The 20,555-nt window shown below is 34.4% G+C and overlaps 1 protein-coding gene across 4 annotated transcripts in view; it reads left to right on the forward strand.

The window, feature by feature from the left end:
- The window catches only part of LOC128987318 (ATP-binding cassette sub-family G member 1-like), a 69,072-nt gene that overhangs the window by 34,570 nt on the left and 13,947 nt on the right, over window positions 1-20,555 (forward strand). For all 4 annotated transcript variants that reach the window (XM_054408095.1, XM_054408094.1, XM_054408096.1 and 1 more), the window contains exon 3: window positions 10,763-10,880. In XM_054408095.1, coding sequence (XP_054264070.1) covers window positions 10,763-10,880 — 118 coding nt within the window. The remainder of the gene's footprint in view (window positions 1-10,762; window positions 10,881-20,555) is intronic.

The following is a 20,555-nucleotide window of genomic DNA, read 5'->3' on the forward strand; positions in this document are numbered from 1 at the left end:
TTACAATCGGTTCAGTAGTTTCGGAGGAGTAATTGTCACAAAAATCCTGCTTGCGTATTAAATAAGTATAAGATAAACGACAAAGTTTTATAATAAATAAACCTACCACATAGATTTGTGTAAAATATTAGGAGTTAAGGTACTTCGGTATTATACGGAGGCCACCCTTATACAGCGCGCTGCGGCGGTTATGTTAGGTTGGGTTATCATAAATCGAAAGTATGACTCATCATAACGAATTGAGGAAATTCCTACAAACATATTTATGATAATAAAACCTAACATAACCGCCGCAGCGCGCTGTAAAATGTGTGGCCTCCGTATAATACCAAAGTACCGGAGTTAATTTGTTTGGGTCGGCTGTCTGAAGTTGTAAAATAAGCATTTGACAGTTAGTTCTGATTATTTACGTTTAAATGTCATGCAAAGGTAAACATTATAAATTAAAAGAAACATAAACTTTTGAAAACCTCACCTCAAAACTTAGGATATCCAAGGGGCGTAGTCCGAGAAGAACCCAGGGAGGTGAATGGTCTAATTCATTCCTAGATATGTGGACCATCTTTGGGTTTAATTTTGGGTGTATCGGTTAAGTATTTTAGTCGTGACAGCCACACAGACAGACACACAGACTGACAGACACCACCTCAATTTTATAATAGTAAAGAATAGATAGTTGTACAATTATAGTGTTACAAATTTACTTATTTGTCGCTATTCCAGGACATTAAGTCGTGTTGTGATGATATCAAACTAGTTTATTATAATGCTTGTCTCCTTGATATAGAAATCAGACGAGCCACACAGACAAACAGACAGACACCACCTCAATTTTAAAACAGAAAAGATGAGCACCCCTTTTAAAATCAACTAAGTAGGCTACTTGCGCACAAAACACTAAAGTAAAAAAACTTAAAGTAAATACGTTTCGGAAAGCTATTGTGAACATACATAAATCATTAATCGTTTTGAGGAGGTTGAGGCAGTTTTTATTAATATAATTAGAAGTCATAGGTTAGGCTGGTTGTCTACAACAAACTGTGTAGGTGAATCGTTTACAGTGTCCACTTTATATACCTACTGTAAAAAGATAAACGCTTTGGTAGTTTTGTTGATGGTAGGAGCTTTTTGATGGTTCGAGACTGGACCCAGCTGTCCTTGATCATTAGTTTTTTTATTGATTTGGAAGGAAGGTCTTAACAGTCTTGGACGGCAGGTTTAATAAACAGTTTATCTTAGTTACTAACAAAGTTATAAAGTGAATTTAACTTCTGTCCTCACTCACCCTGCAAAACATGCATTATCATCGCTCATTCATAAAACACTTGTGAGGAAGCACCTCTGTCTCGAAAAAGTGATTAAAACGAAAAATATGTATTTTTATAATGAAAGTAATCAATGGTAACTGTAACAAAAGAAAACGACGTTCTTAAGGGGTTGTAAAACCATTTTGTCCGATTAGTTCAGGAAGAGAGAGGAGAAATAATTATTCGAAGGACTTAAAGGATTTCATGTTACAAGGAAAACGGCATTTTGAAACGTATTTCACAAAAAAACCCGAGCAGACACTGCACTGAAAGTGGATCCCCTTGATTAAAATGGCTCCAATTCTTTGAGTTAACAGTGGAGGCGGAAAATGAGGCAAAAACTCAAGATTCTGCTCGGTTAGGGCTTGAGCCTTGACAATAAATATGTTCATTCGAAAATTAGCTATTTGGCAAAATATAAGTACAGGTAATAATTTGTGTATATATAAAAATAAACGTTGTTTGATATTTTCACCATTAAAATCAAACGGAGAAAAAAGTGTTGGTTCGGTTTGAAAGATTAATTACTTTTCACCACACTATGATGTTTTTGGCTGTATTACATACGTTAATTGGTGGCTGAAAGTTACGTTTTGCTGGCCATCCCAGCTGTCATCGTAATTTGGGGACCGAGCAGGTTTTTACAGGCCGGGGCCGCAAAATCAGCTGTCCGCTTACTTACTTAAAACATGAATGCATTTTAAATACACAATCAAAATCCACAGCATTGCAATAGAATTGTGTTATTATCACCGTTGCCTAGCAACTATATATTTTTATTTTTGCTGATTCCTTAAATTATTATTTCACATAACCTTAAAGTTGTAGTTGTGTTGACTATATTATAGTCGTGAATAGTGGTAATAGGGTATAGTGTGGTGAAAAATAGCGTTCGTACCACGGACCGAAATGGTTTTGCAGCTCTCGATCGATTTAAGTTCTCGACTTCGTCTCGAACTTAAAAACTATCTCGAGCCGGCAAAACCTAATTTTCGGCCCTAGGTACGAAATATACTATTTCATTACAGTTGTTTTAAAATCTCAGTTGTCAATAAACACACATCAATCGACACAAACTATTTCTGTCCGGTCAAAATGTGCAAACAAATATTTTACATATTTCCAAGTGAATTACTCGTTTGAATTCACCAAACGTAGTTCAGTAAACATTCTCAAATAAGTAATACCGGACCGCAAGAGTTTGGATTGAGACCTGTGTTTGTGTTATGCAAAAATATATTTTTTCCCCGAACAGCAGTTTTATTGTGGTCGGTATCTATTCAAGCCTAGGAGTGGTTGGAATGTACTATAAATCCGCAATGAACATAAAATTAACACTCCTTAGCAATGCTTGGTTCTAACTCCAAATCTAACTCCAGTGACGTTGGAAAGCTAACATAATTATAGTAGGTCTATGAAATATGCCTACCTATATGCTAATGGGGACAAAATAATTTTTCTTCTGTGTACAAATATTCTCTAGAATCTATGTGTGAATTTTCGCTATATAATATGAAAATACAAAATACGTCCTCTGCGGTTAAGAACTAAGTAGATTTTAGCCACCCTGACATTGCTACTTTTTCTTTGTCCTGCCTCGTACGTAGTACGTTTTCTGTGCTTTGGATGCTTAAAAAGCTAAAAATATTTGCCCTTTGAAATAGATCCATCCACCTCATTCTTGATTATTCACAGGTCTTCCGTCTGGGTTTCCCTATCCACACCATTTTCATCACTCTACATTATCCTCTCCAATAAAATTCACAACAGGAAAATAGGACCTGCACGAAGTCACTAAAACGTCTTCCGAACAAGTATGCCATAAAGACCTCTTGAAGGAAATGACCCTTGTAATCTTCTAGGAAATGATAAGGTCAGGGTCGAGTTAAGGACATGTGTGGCCTTGAATACATTACATCCTAGGGTCAAAATAAACTGTAGGAAAATAACAAAGCGAAGGTGCGTAATGTTTGTGCTTTGGAAAGAACAAAGTACGGGTTGCGGGCCAATTTGCAGCACGCCAAGTCGCATGTGAATACGAGAAACAGGACGAATGATTGCTAAACCTCTCTGGACTGAGGTTAGTGTTTGTGGGAACGTCTTTTGACATTGTGTATGAAATGTAAAGCTATCTTGAATAATACGAGGTTACCAAATTGGTAGTCTTATTGTGTTAAGGCTATGACGATTTGAAACCATTTTTCATCCACATCCATTAACCTACGAAAGAGATCGAAGAAAATTCGTGTTTTTAGAAAATGCATGTGTCTACTTTACTGAGAATAGACCGCATTGAAATGGCACAGTGAAAATATATGCTATGTTGTCGAAGATTTGATGAGCTGTGAACAAATTTTGAACTATTAGGTAATTTTCTTGTCTTCTTTTAAGTACTACGTTGGTTATCCTTTTGATGTGTAAAGCTTGTAAACGTTAAGACCATAACAAATACTACGAAATAATTTATAGGTCATCCTAAACAATCATAGGAAAAATTGAGGGAGCTTTTGGACTATAGAGATTATATTTAAAGTTTTTATTCACATTTTCTACAATTTTAGTATCAACGAAATATTTAAAACTAAATTCGGTGCCTGTGTCAACGTTGAGCTAGTAATTCTTCTAACAGAATGGTACAAATTAAAAGCTTGAATTGTTTAAATTGGCAATGTTCTTAAATCGATCATCTTAAAGATTTTTCATTCTCGATTATTCCGTTAATTCAACTATATCACCAAAAATTGACAACAATGTAATTAATAACCTGATATACTATAATCATTTTCAAAGATCTAATGCTGATAGCATTGAGTACTAGCTTTTTTTCTATCAAAAAACACCAATGTTACAATCCCCCTCCAAAATCACTACCTACTTTCAAAACATCCTCTATTATTGGTTTTCTGTTTTCAATCTATTTATTTAATTGTATTTAGCAATATATATTATATTTACTACATCAAGTCCTTTATTAAGATTACCACGAAACTCGAGACCTCTCATGCTCCTGCCCTGACGATGACGATGGTATGAACACGAAACTTCAAGGGCGGCCGTGGCATGACAGAGATCCCCGTGTGATAAGGCCACTATGTCCCGTCTAGGACATAATCATACAGAATACAGAATGTGGAAATAGTTAGCCTGCAAGGCTAGGACAATTTTCTAGTTGCAGTTGGTGCGTTTAGATTTAAAAATCGTACATAACTTGTAACTAAAAATGTAACATAAAAATGTTTTTTTCAAACGTATGTACATTTTGTACAATGTTTGAATACTTTAAGGAAAGTTATATTCCTAAAGCTATGTCAGGAGGACTTGGCCTTCAGCGAGCAGAGCCAATGTCTAGTTCAAGGGCGTAATAGGTTTTGTTTGTTTTTATTATTTCAATGTTGACTCCAGTAACATTTCTTATCAAGGAAGTACAGGTGTTTTTGTGGGAAATGGTCCAAATTTATCAAACTTGTGCAAATCTCAATTTGAATTAGTAAATAGACTTCTACGTCTACGGATCTTTGGCGTAGCTTAAATAATGATATTAGAAAGATAAGAAGATATTGGATTACTGTATAAGGATATGGATATGTATTTGGATTTCATATATTGTTAAGTATTTACGATGTTTAAGTAAATAATTTGTTCAAAGAATCATATATAATTTTTTTTTAAAGAAACGATCAAGAAGAGAAATGGTTTACAAGCGTCTAGTGAATGCACTGTTTAGTGTTTAGCAGTAAATTATAGAAACTGGTTGTTGACAGAGGTTTAGTCTGCAATGATACAGCAGGTTGAATAACCTCTGGAAGGTCCACCAAGGTCTTTACCACCGGAGAGAGTGGATCTATTTTTCATCTGTTTCTCAATGGAGGTCCTATTTTTAGAAAAGGAGTATTTCAAAAAGAATTCGTCGGAAAAATAAAAAAATATTTGACACTGCGTGATGTTAGGAACAACTTTTTTTTTTTCTTAAATCACAGACTAATTATTATAATTTAATTTTGGGACGTTTTGAGGTTTTGGCTTATATTTATTTATAGTACCCCAAGGTTCAAAACAAAGTACATTAATTTTTGTGTCTTTTGTATTAGCTTCCATTGCAAATGTTTATTTAACTTTTATACCTCCGTGATATACATAACTAACGGATTCAGGGTACCGGTGTATTCAATAAATTTTGTACTACCAAGTTAATAAAGAGTATACAACCGTATAAAAACTGTTATTATATTTTACAAGTCCTCCAAAAGGAGCAACTCCTCAAGAATTACGATGGATTTATCAATAAAACGGTTCTCTAGAAAATTTTCAAGAAAACGATGCATAAATCATACAATCCATGCATAAATCAAGAAATCTTTAATCTATAAAGTTCATTTATGACGATTTATACAATTACAAAGTTTTTCTGAGAGAAAATCTATTTAAAGATTATGACAAATCTGAATCGGCTAAACTATTCTTACACCTCTAATTCCCCAAAACTCCTATACAAATATCTTTCCATTTATGTAATTTTGCAAATGAAATCCGCCGTATTTGCAAAATTGTGGCGACGACAGAATAAACTTTACGAGCGAAATAGAGCGCGCCCTTGGGAGTTTTAGCCAGTATTTTCCTCATTGATCTGCAGGATACCGTACAATTAGGCTGCTGATATTCGCAAGGTGACCTTGGACTAATATAAAGGACCTGATCCTATTTTCTTCTGAATATAACATCAGACCAAACTCAATTCAGGCGCGGTCTAGGCTCAAAATAAATAAGATTTCGGGAAATGATAAATGTTTAAAATTTCAACACATTAACTTTTTTTAAAACAGAAATGGTTGAAGTCTTTCTTCTTGTTTCTTGATTTGTGTATATCAGGTTTTAAAATTTATTAAAGAACTCACCTTTTGGCTCAATGGGGGCGGGGTAGTGACCATGAATATGTGTTATTTGCCACCAGTGATATTTGCCAGATTGATCAGGCCTCGTCCCATGACAGTAATAGCAATAGTATCCCATAACACAGAATAGTTTAGTAAAAGTTTAATAGCTTACACTACCTATAGATAAACACACACTTAGGTGTCGTCGAATCGATTGCGTATATTGCACTAGCAAGCATCATACGCGATTTTTCCAGAGAAAAGTACAGAATTGACAAAACTTCGAGAACAAAGACGTTTTGTTCAACACCCGATTACGTTTGCTTGTGCATAGCTATTGTGTACTACAAACATAATACGACCTTATAAATTCACTTATTGCAAAACCAGCAGAGAGAAAACGTAGGAATTTCATTGCCTGAAACACAGACACAAAAGCATTTTTGCAGTCGCCAAAGATGTTTCCTATTAGTATACATTAAAAACTTGAAAAAGGAAAGGTTACCAGCCTACTCTATAATTGTACTGAACAATACCGTGAAAAATTTAAATCACGATTTTGACGAGGTAAGTTAGTATGAAGCATAGGGATCATATCTGTTAGTCAAATTCTACAAGATCTTGTTACTGCTGTCAGCTAGAATATCATATTCGAAGTGTTTTCCATCACCTTCTTTTTGTGTACTTTAATCCAACACGAGACAAACATAGTTAAATATAGACTGTCAGCCGTGTTGTGGTTACTATGGTTACCATAGGTTCTGGCGCACACCACTGGGAGCGCCGTGTAGTTACGGTAGTTACTTAGCGCGTATGCCATAACTACATGACGCTCCCAGCGGTTGTCGCCAGAATTTATGGTATCTGCAGCACAGCTGACGGTCTATGGTGCAACTCATGACTACAAAAGATGACAAATTACAAAAACAACAGATACTTAGCTTCAATAACCGAACAAACTCGTTAAATCTTAAAATAGCAATTCGATGATATTTGTAGGTGCCAAAACTATTAACATCTTTGTTTACCAGATAGTTATCTCCAAGTAACCTAAACTTTCAACACGTGAACTTAATTTCGCACTTTCACTTACAGCTAAATATTTACCAGACGTGCCTAATGAGTCGTAACGTTCAAATCAACAAAGACAGATCGCTCTCAGCTGTGAGACATTAATTTTGTTCAACAATGCCATTAAAGTAGCGAGACAAACAGCTGTTTTGTCGGTAGAAACACTGTAGCGTTAACGGGGAGGTAATTAAGGAGATTCGTAATAGGTTTATTGACTTAAACGTTTCCTGTATTGTCTACCCCAGTGACCCCGAAAATGTCCAAGTTGTTTACGGAAGTCAGACATCTTGTGATGTGCTTTGCGAGTTTGGGTCAGTTATGGAGTTTTGTTATGGTATATAGTTACGTTACAAAGGGACTTCGAAATGGTCGTAGTATTAATTAAAGATAGTTTTGATTGTGTCTAGAGCATTCTGGCAAGATATTAACAAAAATAAATCTAAAATCACCGAATTTGTTATATCTTGAACACTGTAACGGTTGCATTTTTTTTAATCAATAGTGAATGTAGTTTAGACAATTGTTTTGATGTTTTCATTGTTAAAAAAAAGATAAATGCAACACTTCCTTAATTAACATTAACAGTTTTCTCGAAATTAAGGACAGTCCTGAGTTAGGAACAGGTCTTCTATTAGGGACAGTTTTTCGACCAGTTTCAGTTCGGCTACTATTACTATATGGTATATAGTAAACTAACTGCTGCTACTCTAAAAAATAGCTTGGAATCTGATTAGCTAAAGTGCTCGTTTAGTATTGAAATAATTACGATTGAGAAACGTATGGTTCTAAACTGGATCATAAAGATTCTTATTAACGGTCCTGGATAAGAAACAACAGTTATTAGTCCGTAACAAAGCTAGAAACATCTCCTCACTCCAGTCCAAACATTATTCACTCATATTTGGGTTACAATGTGCATAGAACCAGCTTTCATGTCTATATTCTACACCACGACTATAAAATCCGTAAATGTCGACCTGAATGCAATTAGGTATAATTATGTTTATACAATTGACGTTTTGAATCAAAATACTGCAATGTTGGCAACAATCGAAGGATGTGCACGGTCTGAAGGCCGACAATGTCATGGACGCTTGACCACTAATGTTAATTAGACTCTCTGTGACCCAGCAAGCTGTGATATAATGGTTATAATTATGCATAGATTACATAACTACAGTTTCAGTCTAGTGCCCGAGTAGATGAGAGGGTTAAAGAGAGAACTGTTCTATTGGTAGAGCGCTAGGCTTCGGTCTCCGAGGTCACGGGTTCGAATCTCGCCAAGTACCAAAGACTTGGTGTTTACAGGCTAGAGCTTAGTGGCATAGAATGAGAAAATGTGACATTTATAAAGTAGATAGGCTAGCTATGGTAGGTGTCTTATACAATTGTAACGTGCCATTGAATTGTATTCAATGATTTTTTCCTGCAAAAAACCTTAAACGAACTTAAATAATGTCTAGGAATGTTAAATTCTACTAGGTACGCTACCCAAATTCCACAACTGTTCATTATTTATTGATAAATTTCAAGGCACAACCTTCTTAGTGATTAATACACGTGCGCTGTTAATACACTTTTCGAATAAAAACACAATTTAGGTAAACAATAATTTATTGAATAAAAACATATTTAATAGAGGAGAATTTATCTTTACGCCGATTCGTTGATGGATCGACATATTTTGACCGAATTCGATTCGCGTGGTTGTATTTTTGTATTGTTGACATTTAAATTTCTAATATAATTGTGGTTTCTAAAATAAATAAAAAAGAAAATAAATGTACCCCTTAGAGATGGGCAAAACTTAGTAAACAAGTAATAAAATTGGGACACCCTCTTCTATGAGTATCTTGGAATTAAATATAGAACTAACTAAAATCACGGACAATAGTCTATGGTCACGGTCTATAGTCTGTGCTAAATTGCAGTTTTCCTAAAATTAGTCTCCCAATGACAAATGTGGTATATAACACTACACTAATAATTTGTATTAATAGTCAAAGCTAATAGGCTAATTAAACTAACAAGATATTACTTTACAAAATATCAAACTACAATATCAATTAGTAATTGAACTCCTGTTGAACCTTTCAGTGTTAATTATGAATGTAACATAATTCCACAAATCGCTCGGGAAATTACAAAACCAAACAAACAGTGCGGCGAAGCATCTGTAATTAAATTGGTGTTTCGCAACACTGTTGTGTGTTTATGTTACTAACTCAAACAGTACGAAACCGAGGTAAATTTAATCACGAGTAAAATAATCCTGACGCACTTTGGCGATTTTTTTATTTACTAACTCAATGGCAAAATTCGAGGGTGGGTATGAATTGCGCCAACTACTCCAGGGAGCCACGCGATAAGTTACGTCCCAAGTGGTAACCCTCTTTGACTGCATAATTGAGTAGGTTACGATATGTTAGGTAAGGATAGGTTAGGTTAGGTTATGTTGGTATAGGTTAGGATGATACGTAAACAAGGGCATTCCTTCTGCCAGAAACTCCCCCTACCTGGCTTGGGCTTGGCGCAACTGGGACAGATTTTTGCGACCCTTTTAGGGTTTGGCGCAATTGAGGAACTTTTGGCGCAATTAATACACGACCAAATTCTAAATAAGTCTAAGGAGGAAAAGACGTTAGAATCTCCGTAGGAACGACCTCGGGGTTAAGAGTATAATCAAGAGTCTGCCTATTAATTTTTATAATGGATTTCGGCGTTGATGTTTTCGTTTACGGTTAAGTTATGGTAGAGGAAAACGAGTGGGAAATCATGTATTTTTTGTATAGTTGTGTAAATAAATAATGTAAGACTGTAAAAAACTAAATGATTATAATTAAATGATACTACATTAAAAATTTGATTCCATAGTTCCTAAAACTACTGAAATCATACTTAAGTTTGATAAAGCGCAAACTGACTAATATCTGTGACTATTATAGATAAATATTCCCCCATTCGGTCATCATTACAACAGTTCAACGATACAATACTTATAGTCTATTAGAATAAATTGCATAATCTTGTGTTCATTATTGTTGAAATAAACTACAGAGATTATTTAGTTGGATTTTACCTAACTGTATAGGTTTTCTTTAACTATAACCTTATTAGCTACTTATAAAGTGTTGCCTACTTGCCTTAGCTTGGCCTCGTTTTTTCACATTTAAAATTGTTTCCTTTCGGAATGTAAATTTCCCTAAACTTCTTTACCAATTAAAAAAAAAAATATTCTTGCATATTCATATTTTTAACTCATAAATGGCAAAAGGTTGTGTTCCAAAGTGCAACCAGCATTTATTTATCAAATAGATATTTTATAGTTTGATAGAATATTAGTCTTATAAATCTTTTTGGGAACCACCATCCGTCATGCTATGATAATCCCATATTACATATTACAATTTGCATACAACTTTAAACATTTCCACCAAAGATACCTCAATACAAAAATGTCTATTTTCAGGAGTGCGTTCAAAGTTAAAGACCTAATAACATTGTGTTTTTCAGGATCGAAGGAGGTCCTTAAGGGAGTTTCAGGAAGGTTCGTCTCCGGAGAGTTGACCGCCATAATGGGTCCTTCAGGATCTGGCAAATCTACACTCCTTAACATCCTCACAGGATTCCAGTAAGTATTAAAATATACTCATAGACCTATTAAAATTTATATTGGTCAATAACGAACTTAAGGTGAGAGACTTTAACTTCGGGTCCTGGAGCCTTTGTTATAGTGTAACTAAATAATTACATAAATATACTGTAGTGCCTCCCAACCAGGATTTCTAACACACCAATGATATTAACAACAAAATTTGATTCATTTAAAGTCACGAGTTTTAAGTTTTACGATATGTTAAAGCATCTAACACGTTTTACGATATGTTCGATTGTCCGGATAGTCCATAATGTCCTGAACGTGTAACGTCCATTGGCAATAGTCACGTTCCAAACCTCAGCACGTGCACGTGATACAATGAGGCACGTTTCTGTTTCATTCACGACCCTGAAACTTGCATCTGATCTTCGCCGATCGAAGATTTCCTCTTGTGGCAATGTTCACCAACAGCTGCCAACTTTTGGAATAATTTATAGAGCATAATTGAAACTCTATATACTGAAAGTTGATATGAAAAACGAGTTTTCACCACACTATGATGTTTTTAGTTCTTTTACAAACGTTTATTGGAGGCTGAAAGCTAAGTTTTGTTGTCCATACCAGCTGTCATCGTCATTTGGGGGCCGAGCAGGTTTTTACATCCCTAGGGCCGAAAATCAGCTGTTCGCTTATTTACTTAAAACATTAACGTATATTAAATACACAAGCAGTGCATTGCAATAGACTTGTTTTATTGTGCTGCCTAGCAACTATTTATTATTATTTCTGCTGATTTTTAAAAATATTTCTTCACATTAGTGAGCATTTATTGTATACATTTTCTCAATTATGGTGCGGTGTTTTATTACTAAGTAAGTTCTCAACTTGGTCTCGAACTAAAAAATGATATCGAGCCAGCAAAACCTCATTTTCGGCCCTAGGTACGAAATATACTACTTTGCAATAGGGTTAGGATTTACAGACTATTACAAAGACGCATTAGCTTCCAAAACGATCTAGATTTGAAATCAGTAAATTCAGATAAGTATTCTAAGTAATTGTCAACCTATGAATAATCACAGAACATTATATTCCATTGCAGAACATTAGTTTTCTACTGAGTTTTACAATTATTACGACCAAACAAAACGGCATATTTATGAACCAATGCTTGGACTCTAAATGTAACCAAAGATTGCCACTCTTACTGTACAATTCATTCTGATTTAGATTAAAAACATCTAACTCAAACTTAACTGGCTGCAAGACCCGCGCCAATACATCAAGGATTTACAATTTTTATGAAGAGTATTTTTGCAGAATCCAAAGGTGATGGTTTGACATAATAACAATCGACAACAATGAATCAATATAAACAGCTGATTAACAACCTGCAATGTTTACACATGGAACACAATTATTATTTACATTTTTTTGTACAAAAACTGAGGTGTTGAAATGTAAATATAGTGTTACCGTAGCTACATCATGACTTGTACAGCTAATAAATCTTACGTTTTGTTTTGACGTGTCCTTTTGTACTAGACCTTGTAAATTCGCAAATCATCTGAGAGTGAACAAAATGAATCAATAATCGTCAGTCTAGCTGTCAACAGTAGTGTTGTGTCGCAAGTCATGCACTTACCCGAGCGTCATTCAAGTACCAAGGATTTCCAAGTACCGAGTCAAGATGCGTACTTTTGGCCAGGATATTTTTGACCCCACTCAATCATATTTGTTAGGTGGCAACAAAAGATTAGTGGTGATGTATTATGCATTGTTGTTGTTGCTTGGCAACCGCTTGCTAAACAAAAATCCTAACTATTTTCGCAGAATGAAAGATATTTTCTCAAAATAGTAGCCTATATTATATTTTTGTATTTATAGTGTGGAGAAAATAAAGTTCGCAATTTGGGCAAAATATTTTCAAGATAAACATATGTTTTAAAACTTATGCCTGCAAAATATAATTTTATTCTTTTTGCCAATATAAAAACGATTTTGTTTGTTGCAGCCTTGACAGAACTGTTTATACCCGTATTTTAGCCCCAACTTGACCCCGGGCCTTTGATACAAAACCATATCTCAAAGGTTATTAGAGAATTTTATCTAAGAAATTAAAAATTTCATACAATAATACTACAATTTCATTTCATACACGTTTACTACTTTAATCTATTTTTATAGTTTGATTAATCATTTACTGGAATAACTCAGGTAACTAGGTAGGCCATTGAATAAAATTGCAAATAGCAATAAGAGTTAAAAAGTACCATTCTCTAAGACTTGAATTACCTTTATGCAAACATTTACCATACGACGGAAAGCAATAATGAGACACAACAACGAGACAAGAGACAAAATTGTATACTCATACGCGTTGCCACACAACAGTCTTGAAACATAAAAACTGTAATCATTCCATTACAAACTCAACACTTACTCAACCATAAATTATATAACTAATGAGGGAGTGAGGTTAACCTTAACCCCTGCAAAAACATAAAACGCATTGTTGAAAACACAAGGAGTAGATTAAATGTTATTCAAGACTGTGTGCATTGAACTGGTGAACTTTAATCGTCATGGTTTATCAACAAGATAAGTGGGTTGTCTAACAGCAATGGCCCAATTCTGAATCAGTCATTGCTTACTTATACCATCTTTTGTTTTTACAGCTGTTTCGATTCAAGGTTTTTCTGGGTATACAGATTATTTCGGTTGTTCAAAGATGAATAGAACATCTTTATGCGTGTCCTTCGCGCTTGGTAAACCTATTGAAATAATTCAGCTAGTTTAAGGTGATGGGTGTTACAAACATAGGCCTAAACTCAAGTACAAAGTTACAAACAAAGTACGGGCAAAACTGCTAGTGAGACAATCCGAATGGTTATAGTGCTCACCTAACCTAATCTAACCTAACCTCACAATCAAAAGGTCACCAGTTCGACCCTAAAAAAAATACAAAGTAGTTCATGATAGTTCGAAACTGGACCCAGTTGTTTCTGATCATTGGGCTTGAAATAAATGATCATAGCAAATTAAACAGCTGTTCCTAGTCAGTAACAAAGCTACACAGATCTCACACCATTCTACACTCATCCTTCACTCATATTTGGGTTAAAATAAGCACCTAGTGGTGTCTCCATCTCAATCAATGACAATAACAAGAACCTTGTTAACTGCGTACAGTGCATAGCTGAAATCACGCATTTGAAGAGTATTAGCATGTATTAGTATCATTTACTTCTCCAAAGTAATAAAATAACTGGTATAATGGGGTGTAATAAAATAACTTTGTCATGTCCTTCAGCTGATGGATCAAAGCAAATTGAAGATTAGCGTAAATGCTCTTCATATCGATCCTGAATGTTCAAAATTGTCAATTTAATCTATGCTCACTGAAGAGATGAAGCCCCGTACCAATGGGTAAGTAGCCTATGGCCCAATAAGAACGATCGATCAATGTACCAAAAGTAAATATTAAAAATTTCACTTGAAATCATCAATCAGGATTTCCACAGAATTCTATCCAGCCAAATTAGTAACCTTGAACCTGACCATCGGGAGTCCTTGGGCGCCATTTTGTTTCCTTCTATTTACTTCTCGTTCGACCACTTTTTTTCAAGTTAGCCGTAGTAGTCAGATTTCTCATTTGCATTTTGCTATGTTTTAATACTTTTTTTTCACTAATTAAAATACTGTTGGTTTTATTCGTTAATTCGACACTTTCGTTTTCTCAGTTTAAATGATTTTGGTTTAAAGTATTACCAGTAAACCGTTTTATACCCTAACCAACTTTTCAGCTTATAATCGATTAAAAACATAGTGAAAACATAAATGTGTAGTTTACAACATAAGGTTTAAACAAATAAATTGACGTTCTGATTATAAGCCTCTGAAAACACGTTAAGCCAACAATCTCTTCATAGCATCCTTTCAGAAATCTTGATAATTTGGAAACGAGTTATTTATCATTCGAATATACGACAGGCGTGATTATTTTTCAATTAATTATTGTTATCTTGTCCCAACTATGATTTGATAAAATTAATGAGGATAAACCAATAAACCATAAATATTGTTCGCGGGTATCAATTCTACAGGTTAACAACTCTTCCATGAAATTTAAATTGCGTCGAATCCACGTACAAGCTGTTTAAAAATTAAGCATGCATAGCAGTTAAGGAATTGTTTTCTGTGTGGGCATTAATTGCGCCAACTGACCTGAGTAACGTAGTCGGGTAATCCTGAATTGCGCCAACTACTCCAGGGAGTCACCCGATACGTTCCTTAACCAAGACAAGTGGTGGCCCTCTTTGACTGTACAATTGAGCAGGTTAGGTTAGGTTAGGACACGTAAACAAGGATATTCCTTCTACCGGCAACTCACCCCACCAAATTGGCATGGGCTTTGCGCAACTTGACACTTTTTGGGACCCTTTGAGGGCTTAGCGCAATTAAGGAACTCTTTGGTGCAATTAATGCACGCCTTTCTAACAATTAGGTCCTTATCTAGGGTCAGCATCGTATCCTGCACGCGCTGAAAATTACATTCAAACACCAAGACGTTGGAGTCCTTGACGTTTATCATTAAAACCACAACCACGTGTAAGCTAACGACATAATATGAATAATTTACATAAAACCATAACGAAGCATGAAATTTACTTTGTGATTGACAAATGGAATATGGATACCGGTAACGGTTTCACTAATAAATCGAGGTAGGACTGACTTTCAAATGCTCTTAAACCTTTTAAGACCAAACTGACAGTTTTGACCTAAAAAGAAATTGTGCAGTACCACTAGAAAATATGCTAAGATTTCTTTTGAATACAAATGAGAAAATTAAAACTTAGTCGGTTAAATCTACGTGAAAAAATATTACTTGTGCGTAAGTTTCAGTAAAATTCCTTTGGAAAGCATTTTTGATATAATACCTGATATTCAGTTGTCAAAACAAATCATTTTAAGGCATTGACTACTTTATAACCAATAGTCAATTTCTAAAGATTATTTTAACTTCGGACAGATGAAAGTAAACTTTGAAATTTTAAACTTATTTAGACAGTTATCCATGAACAATAACGCATTATTACAGTTACCTATAACAGTTCCGATTTGTAAAAATTTCATTTAAAATCCTTTGACTATGAGACATCCAATTTATTGAAATGGAAACAATAATTTAGTAACAATACATGTAAACAGTACATGTAACCAGTACATGTAACCAGTACATGTAAACGTAGATTTTCAGTAGCCCTTAAAAACATTTCTCCACTAAAAACGAATGATTTTAAACATTTTCAGAAGAATTCACACGTTGATTTGTTGCATAATTTAGGTGTCGATTTTCTGCAGTCTTGTTGACCTGCTGCAGAGTTTGTACGTTGTTTTGCTGCATAGTTAACCTGTTTTAGAGTTCAGTCTCATAGCAAGTCTAGCAATTAGTCAGTACCAGTTATCCAAACGATTTTCCTGCTGGATAGCCTTGTAAGATTTTTTGCAACACTCGTATTGCAGAATTCCAAAGTTACTTTGACAAGAGCGTACTTCGGGTCTGTTTTGAAAAGGCGTTCAACTGAGTACGTCAAACCGAATACAAATAGGTAGTTGTAGAAAAAATATTCTCTACTGTATGTTTTTTGTGCAGGATATATATATATTTTTTTAATTTACAATATTTTAAATCTTTTAACAATATTTCTCATACGACGGAATTCTGTAAAATCCCGTCCTCTATTTGGAGATCTCCTAAGAGAAAATAATTAGTTTATATATCATTTTCAAAAGCTTTTATTAATTGGGTGCTAACGAAAGTTTCCAATTCCATTCTCTTTTAGCGAGTTAAATATGTAAATGTGATGGGTAATTTTTCAAGCACATTTATACGCTCAGGTTTTTGAAGCTTATGGCCATTGCAGGAATTTGTGCCCTAATAAACTTGGAATTTTTCAAACATGCTTTAAAATACAATCCTACTTTTTGCATAAGGTTTCTAAAGGGAAAATTTTCTTCTAATACTGTCCATCTATTGCCAATCGACATGGTGCTCTTATACCAAAAGCGAAAAAAGTAATCATTTTTCAATCAGAGTTTCATCCTCAGCCATAATTAAAAAAAACAAAATATAGCATGCGGACCGTGATGTAAATAACGCCTTAGAAAAACAGTGTAGGCCTACAACTAAACTCATACACATGTAAAACTTTTACTATATAAAAGGTTGCTTACAAACTTCTTTCTTATAATGTACCTCATTTAGACTAATCAAAAATTGTACAGTTTAAGTATGAGAAGACATTACTACCAAAAATACTAGCTTAGGTATCCTGAAGCATATTAAGTAATATATACAGTAAATGTCTGTATTAAAATACAGATATTTTTTAGTAAAACAATTGAAACAAACTGTTTCAATGAGTTTAGTACAGATTCGATGTGGTAACCTATCCTGCATCGAATGCTCTTAAATTTCCTTATTGCTGGTATGCAAACGTTATCATTTTCTTGACAAACAAATCAACGATATTATAAATTTAGCCTCTAAATTGACGTTTTGCACGATGACTGTTAACAAAGGTAGATATGTAAATTGAATCAGTTTCTCGAGCTTTTTAGCACGTTGCAAACTTTCAATCTATGTTCCCATGTAAATCAAACGACCTAGCTGATCAATTAGTTCCCGATACAAATTGTTTTATCTTTGCGACGTGACGAGTTTCAGCCACCTACTCTCTCACCGATAGTGCGATAGTTCCCAAAACTTTGGTCAACAATACTTAATCAGTATTCCCATTATCTACTATCAATGTTTATCCATTTTCTCGCCCTCGGATTAACGTATCCTGGACAAATCTATTTTCCGGACTTTCAGGATTGTTCAAGGATTTCTAATCTGAATAGGCTTTAAAGTGGTTTATTATAATCGATGGGGTTTAAAGTGTTTTGAGGAATACATACTTTAGGATACCTAATCTTTTGGAGTTTAAATGATTAACCCACCAATGACGTGATTGCCAATGACTTGTTTTTAGAGGGAAGGGACAATAGATACAGTATCAGTTTTGAAGGCTTATATTTACTATCCGTGAATGATTGTTAGGTGTGTTAGTATTGATCAACAAGGAAAGATTATTTTTTATGGGGTAGCAAATACTTAGCAAAATGTGCACATCTAAATAACTTTCCTTAAGCTATATAGCATACAATTATTTACTTAACGGTTGATCAGAGTAATAGAGAAACTAATCACTCTTAGTCTAATTGGTCGTGAAACTAATGAGAATGCTCAAATAGACAAGACAGAGAATGGTTTACTATTTGCTGGCAAGCTGCTAAATTAGATCCAAGGTAAGAGGAAACGTATTTCAGGCTGATTTCCCCTGCAACCTTCGTTGGAGTAAAAAATTTCCAACTTTCCTTATCTCACATTACACCATTGTTGGTCAAGATCAGCTTGACCGAACCATCGAAGTGGACCGGGAAATGTCAGGGAATTTATCCCTCAACTGTTCGACTGATAAAACTTGTTATCCCACCCCATATAATTTTACATCAAACTAAGTCAAGATCGGCTTGGACAAACTATGGAACTAGACAGGGAAATGTCAGGGAATTTATCCCTCAACTGGTCGACTGATACAACTTTTTATCCCACCCCATATAACTTTACACCAAACTAAGTCAAGATCACCTTAAACAAACTATGGGACTAGACAGGGAAATTTTCAGGGAATTTATCCCTCAACTGTTCCACACATAAGTCTTCTAATCCCTCCTCGTCTCAGTTTACATAATTTTTCCGTCCTCATAAAGCTATACCTAAGTTGTACCTAGAATATTAATACAACTGGACATTCTATCCCTATTTTGTCACTAGTTTTTTAAATACCTGTAGAAAGACTGATCTATCCAGATCAGTGATCCATACCAACTGTTATGACCAACCAAGTATGTCAGCAAACAAAATATAAGGTACAAGATAAAATAATGTTAAACAATAGTGCATTCTGTGACTGGCTCACAAAACTATGTTCTTTTAGTAAAAAAATGGCGACAGTTTTTCCATATTGATGGTATGTCTACTCTAGTAACCAATAGTCATAAGTCTTTATTTTTCTAAACATAATGCATTTTATCATATTATATTGTTATCAAATAATCCCATGGCCTCAAATAGCGCTTTTAAAAATATTCCTCATCTTTGAATAATAACAAAAAATAGGTCAAGATCCATAATTATGAGTTGCAGATATTTGACCCCGTTGTTTTTGGGACGGCGGGTCCTTGAATGGCGAAATCTCAAACCTCAATGATAATGATTTAGTGATGCATTTAAAAACGCACATATTTAGAATTTGTAAATCAACTTTTACTCCATGGTGAAATAGTTGAAGCTTTTGAATATTTTTTAGACGATCAAATATGCATAACGAGCTAGTCTATCAGGAACCTTATATGACCATAGGTTTTAAATTTAAATATTTGCCAAAAACTCCGTAAACCTTTCCCAAGGACTTTAAACCCCAAAACTGCCAATATACTTCCTTCAACATATATAACAAAACCTTTTAACATATAATTTCCAAACACAGATGGTTTAAATGATTAAACTAGACTGTAGCCTATTCAATCAACAATTTCCGCCCCAAAGCAAATATACATATTGTATTTACCCTCAGATTGGCAACACCAACAGGAAGCTAAGATCAAACATCATTATCACAATGAAATCATTCAATTGCAAAACTTTACACAAGTTTCATTACTACGATGAAGACATAATTGGAATATTAATAACATTGCTTTATCTATGTTAAACACTGTAATTTCACGACACTAGGACGATAAGAAATAATTAGAAGTTCCATGAAGGAGAACTGCTTGTTTTTCATTATATAAAGTAGTGTGCAAAGTAGGTGAAACAGGTATTTAGGTAATAAGTCAACTTTTCTCATTGATTTTTCCAGTGCCTACGTAAGTTACCTAACAAGTATACGAATTGTTTAATTATAACAGTGTTACATTTACAAAAACCATTGTAGATTTAGAGTAAAATTTTCGTTATCAGTAATATTAAACAGGTAGCTAAACACACAATAAACATGAGGTTGTATAATTAACAGAGAAAAATAAACCCTAAAATAAGTGTGTTTGGGTTGGTTTACTCTCGAGAAAAAATACTACAAGGTTTTAAATACAGGCGTAATGGAGTAATTTTGAACTGGTTTGTAGGCATAATTGTTGTTATCGTATTTTAATTTTATCTTCCGGATTACGTTGAATATACAAATTTTGGTGTGAATACCTGCTTCTTAGTAATTCAAAATGATGTTGTAATGGCGCAACTAGTTTCGACTTCACGAATTCATCATCAGGCGTCCAGGGGATGTCAAAATCACTTCATCAGAAGATCGTTGATAGTTAATATTATTAATAATTAAGAATAATCAATAAACAATGCTTAACAAAACACGTCTGAAACGTTAGATTATTTAATGTTAAAAGAGGGGAGCATGGGTCAAAAACCAAACAGCCTAATTTGACCATTTTAATGGTTTGATGACCCATTTTAATCAGCCGGGGTTAACAGTTGACGATACGCATACGATTTAGAAAGTAGTTAAAAGTTTCCGTTTGTTTCGATTGTGATAAGTTTGGTTATTTAACTCCACGCATTTATGACGCAACAATTATCAG

This window comes from Macrosteles quadrilineatus, unplaced genomic scaffold (assembly GCF_028750875.1).
Source record: "Macrosteles quadrilineatus isolate MER2022 unplaced genomic scaffold, UCM_ALF_1.0 Scaffold_2__2_contigs__length_208266976, whole genome shotgun sequence".
NCBI classification, from domain to species: Eukaryota; Metazoa; Arthropoda; class Insecta; order Hemiptera; family Cicadellidae; genus Macrosteles; species Macrosteles quadrilineatus.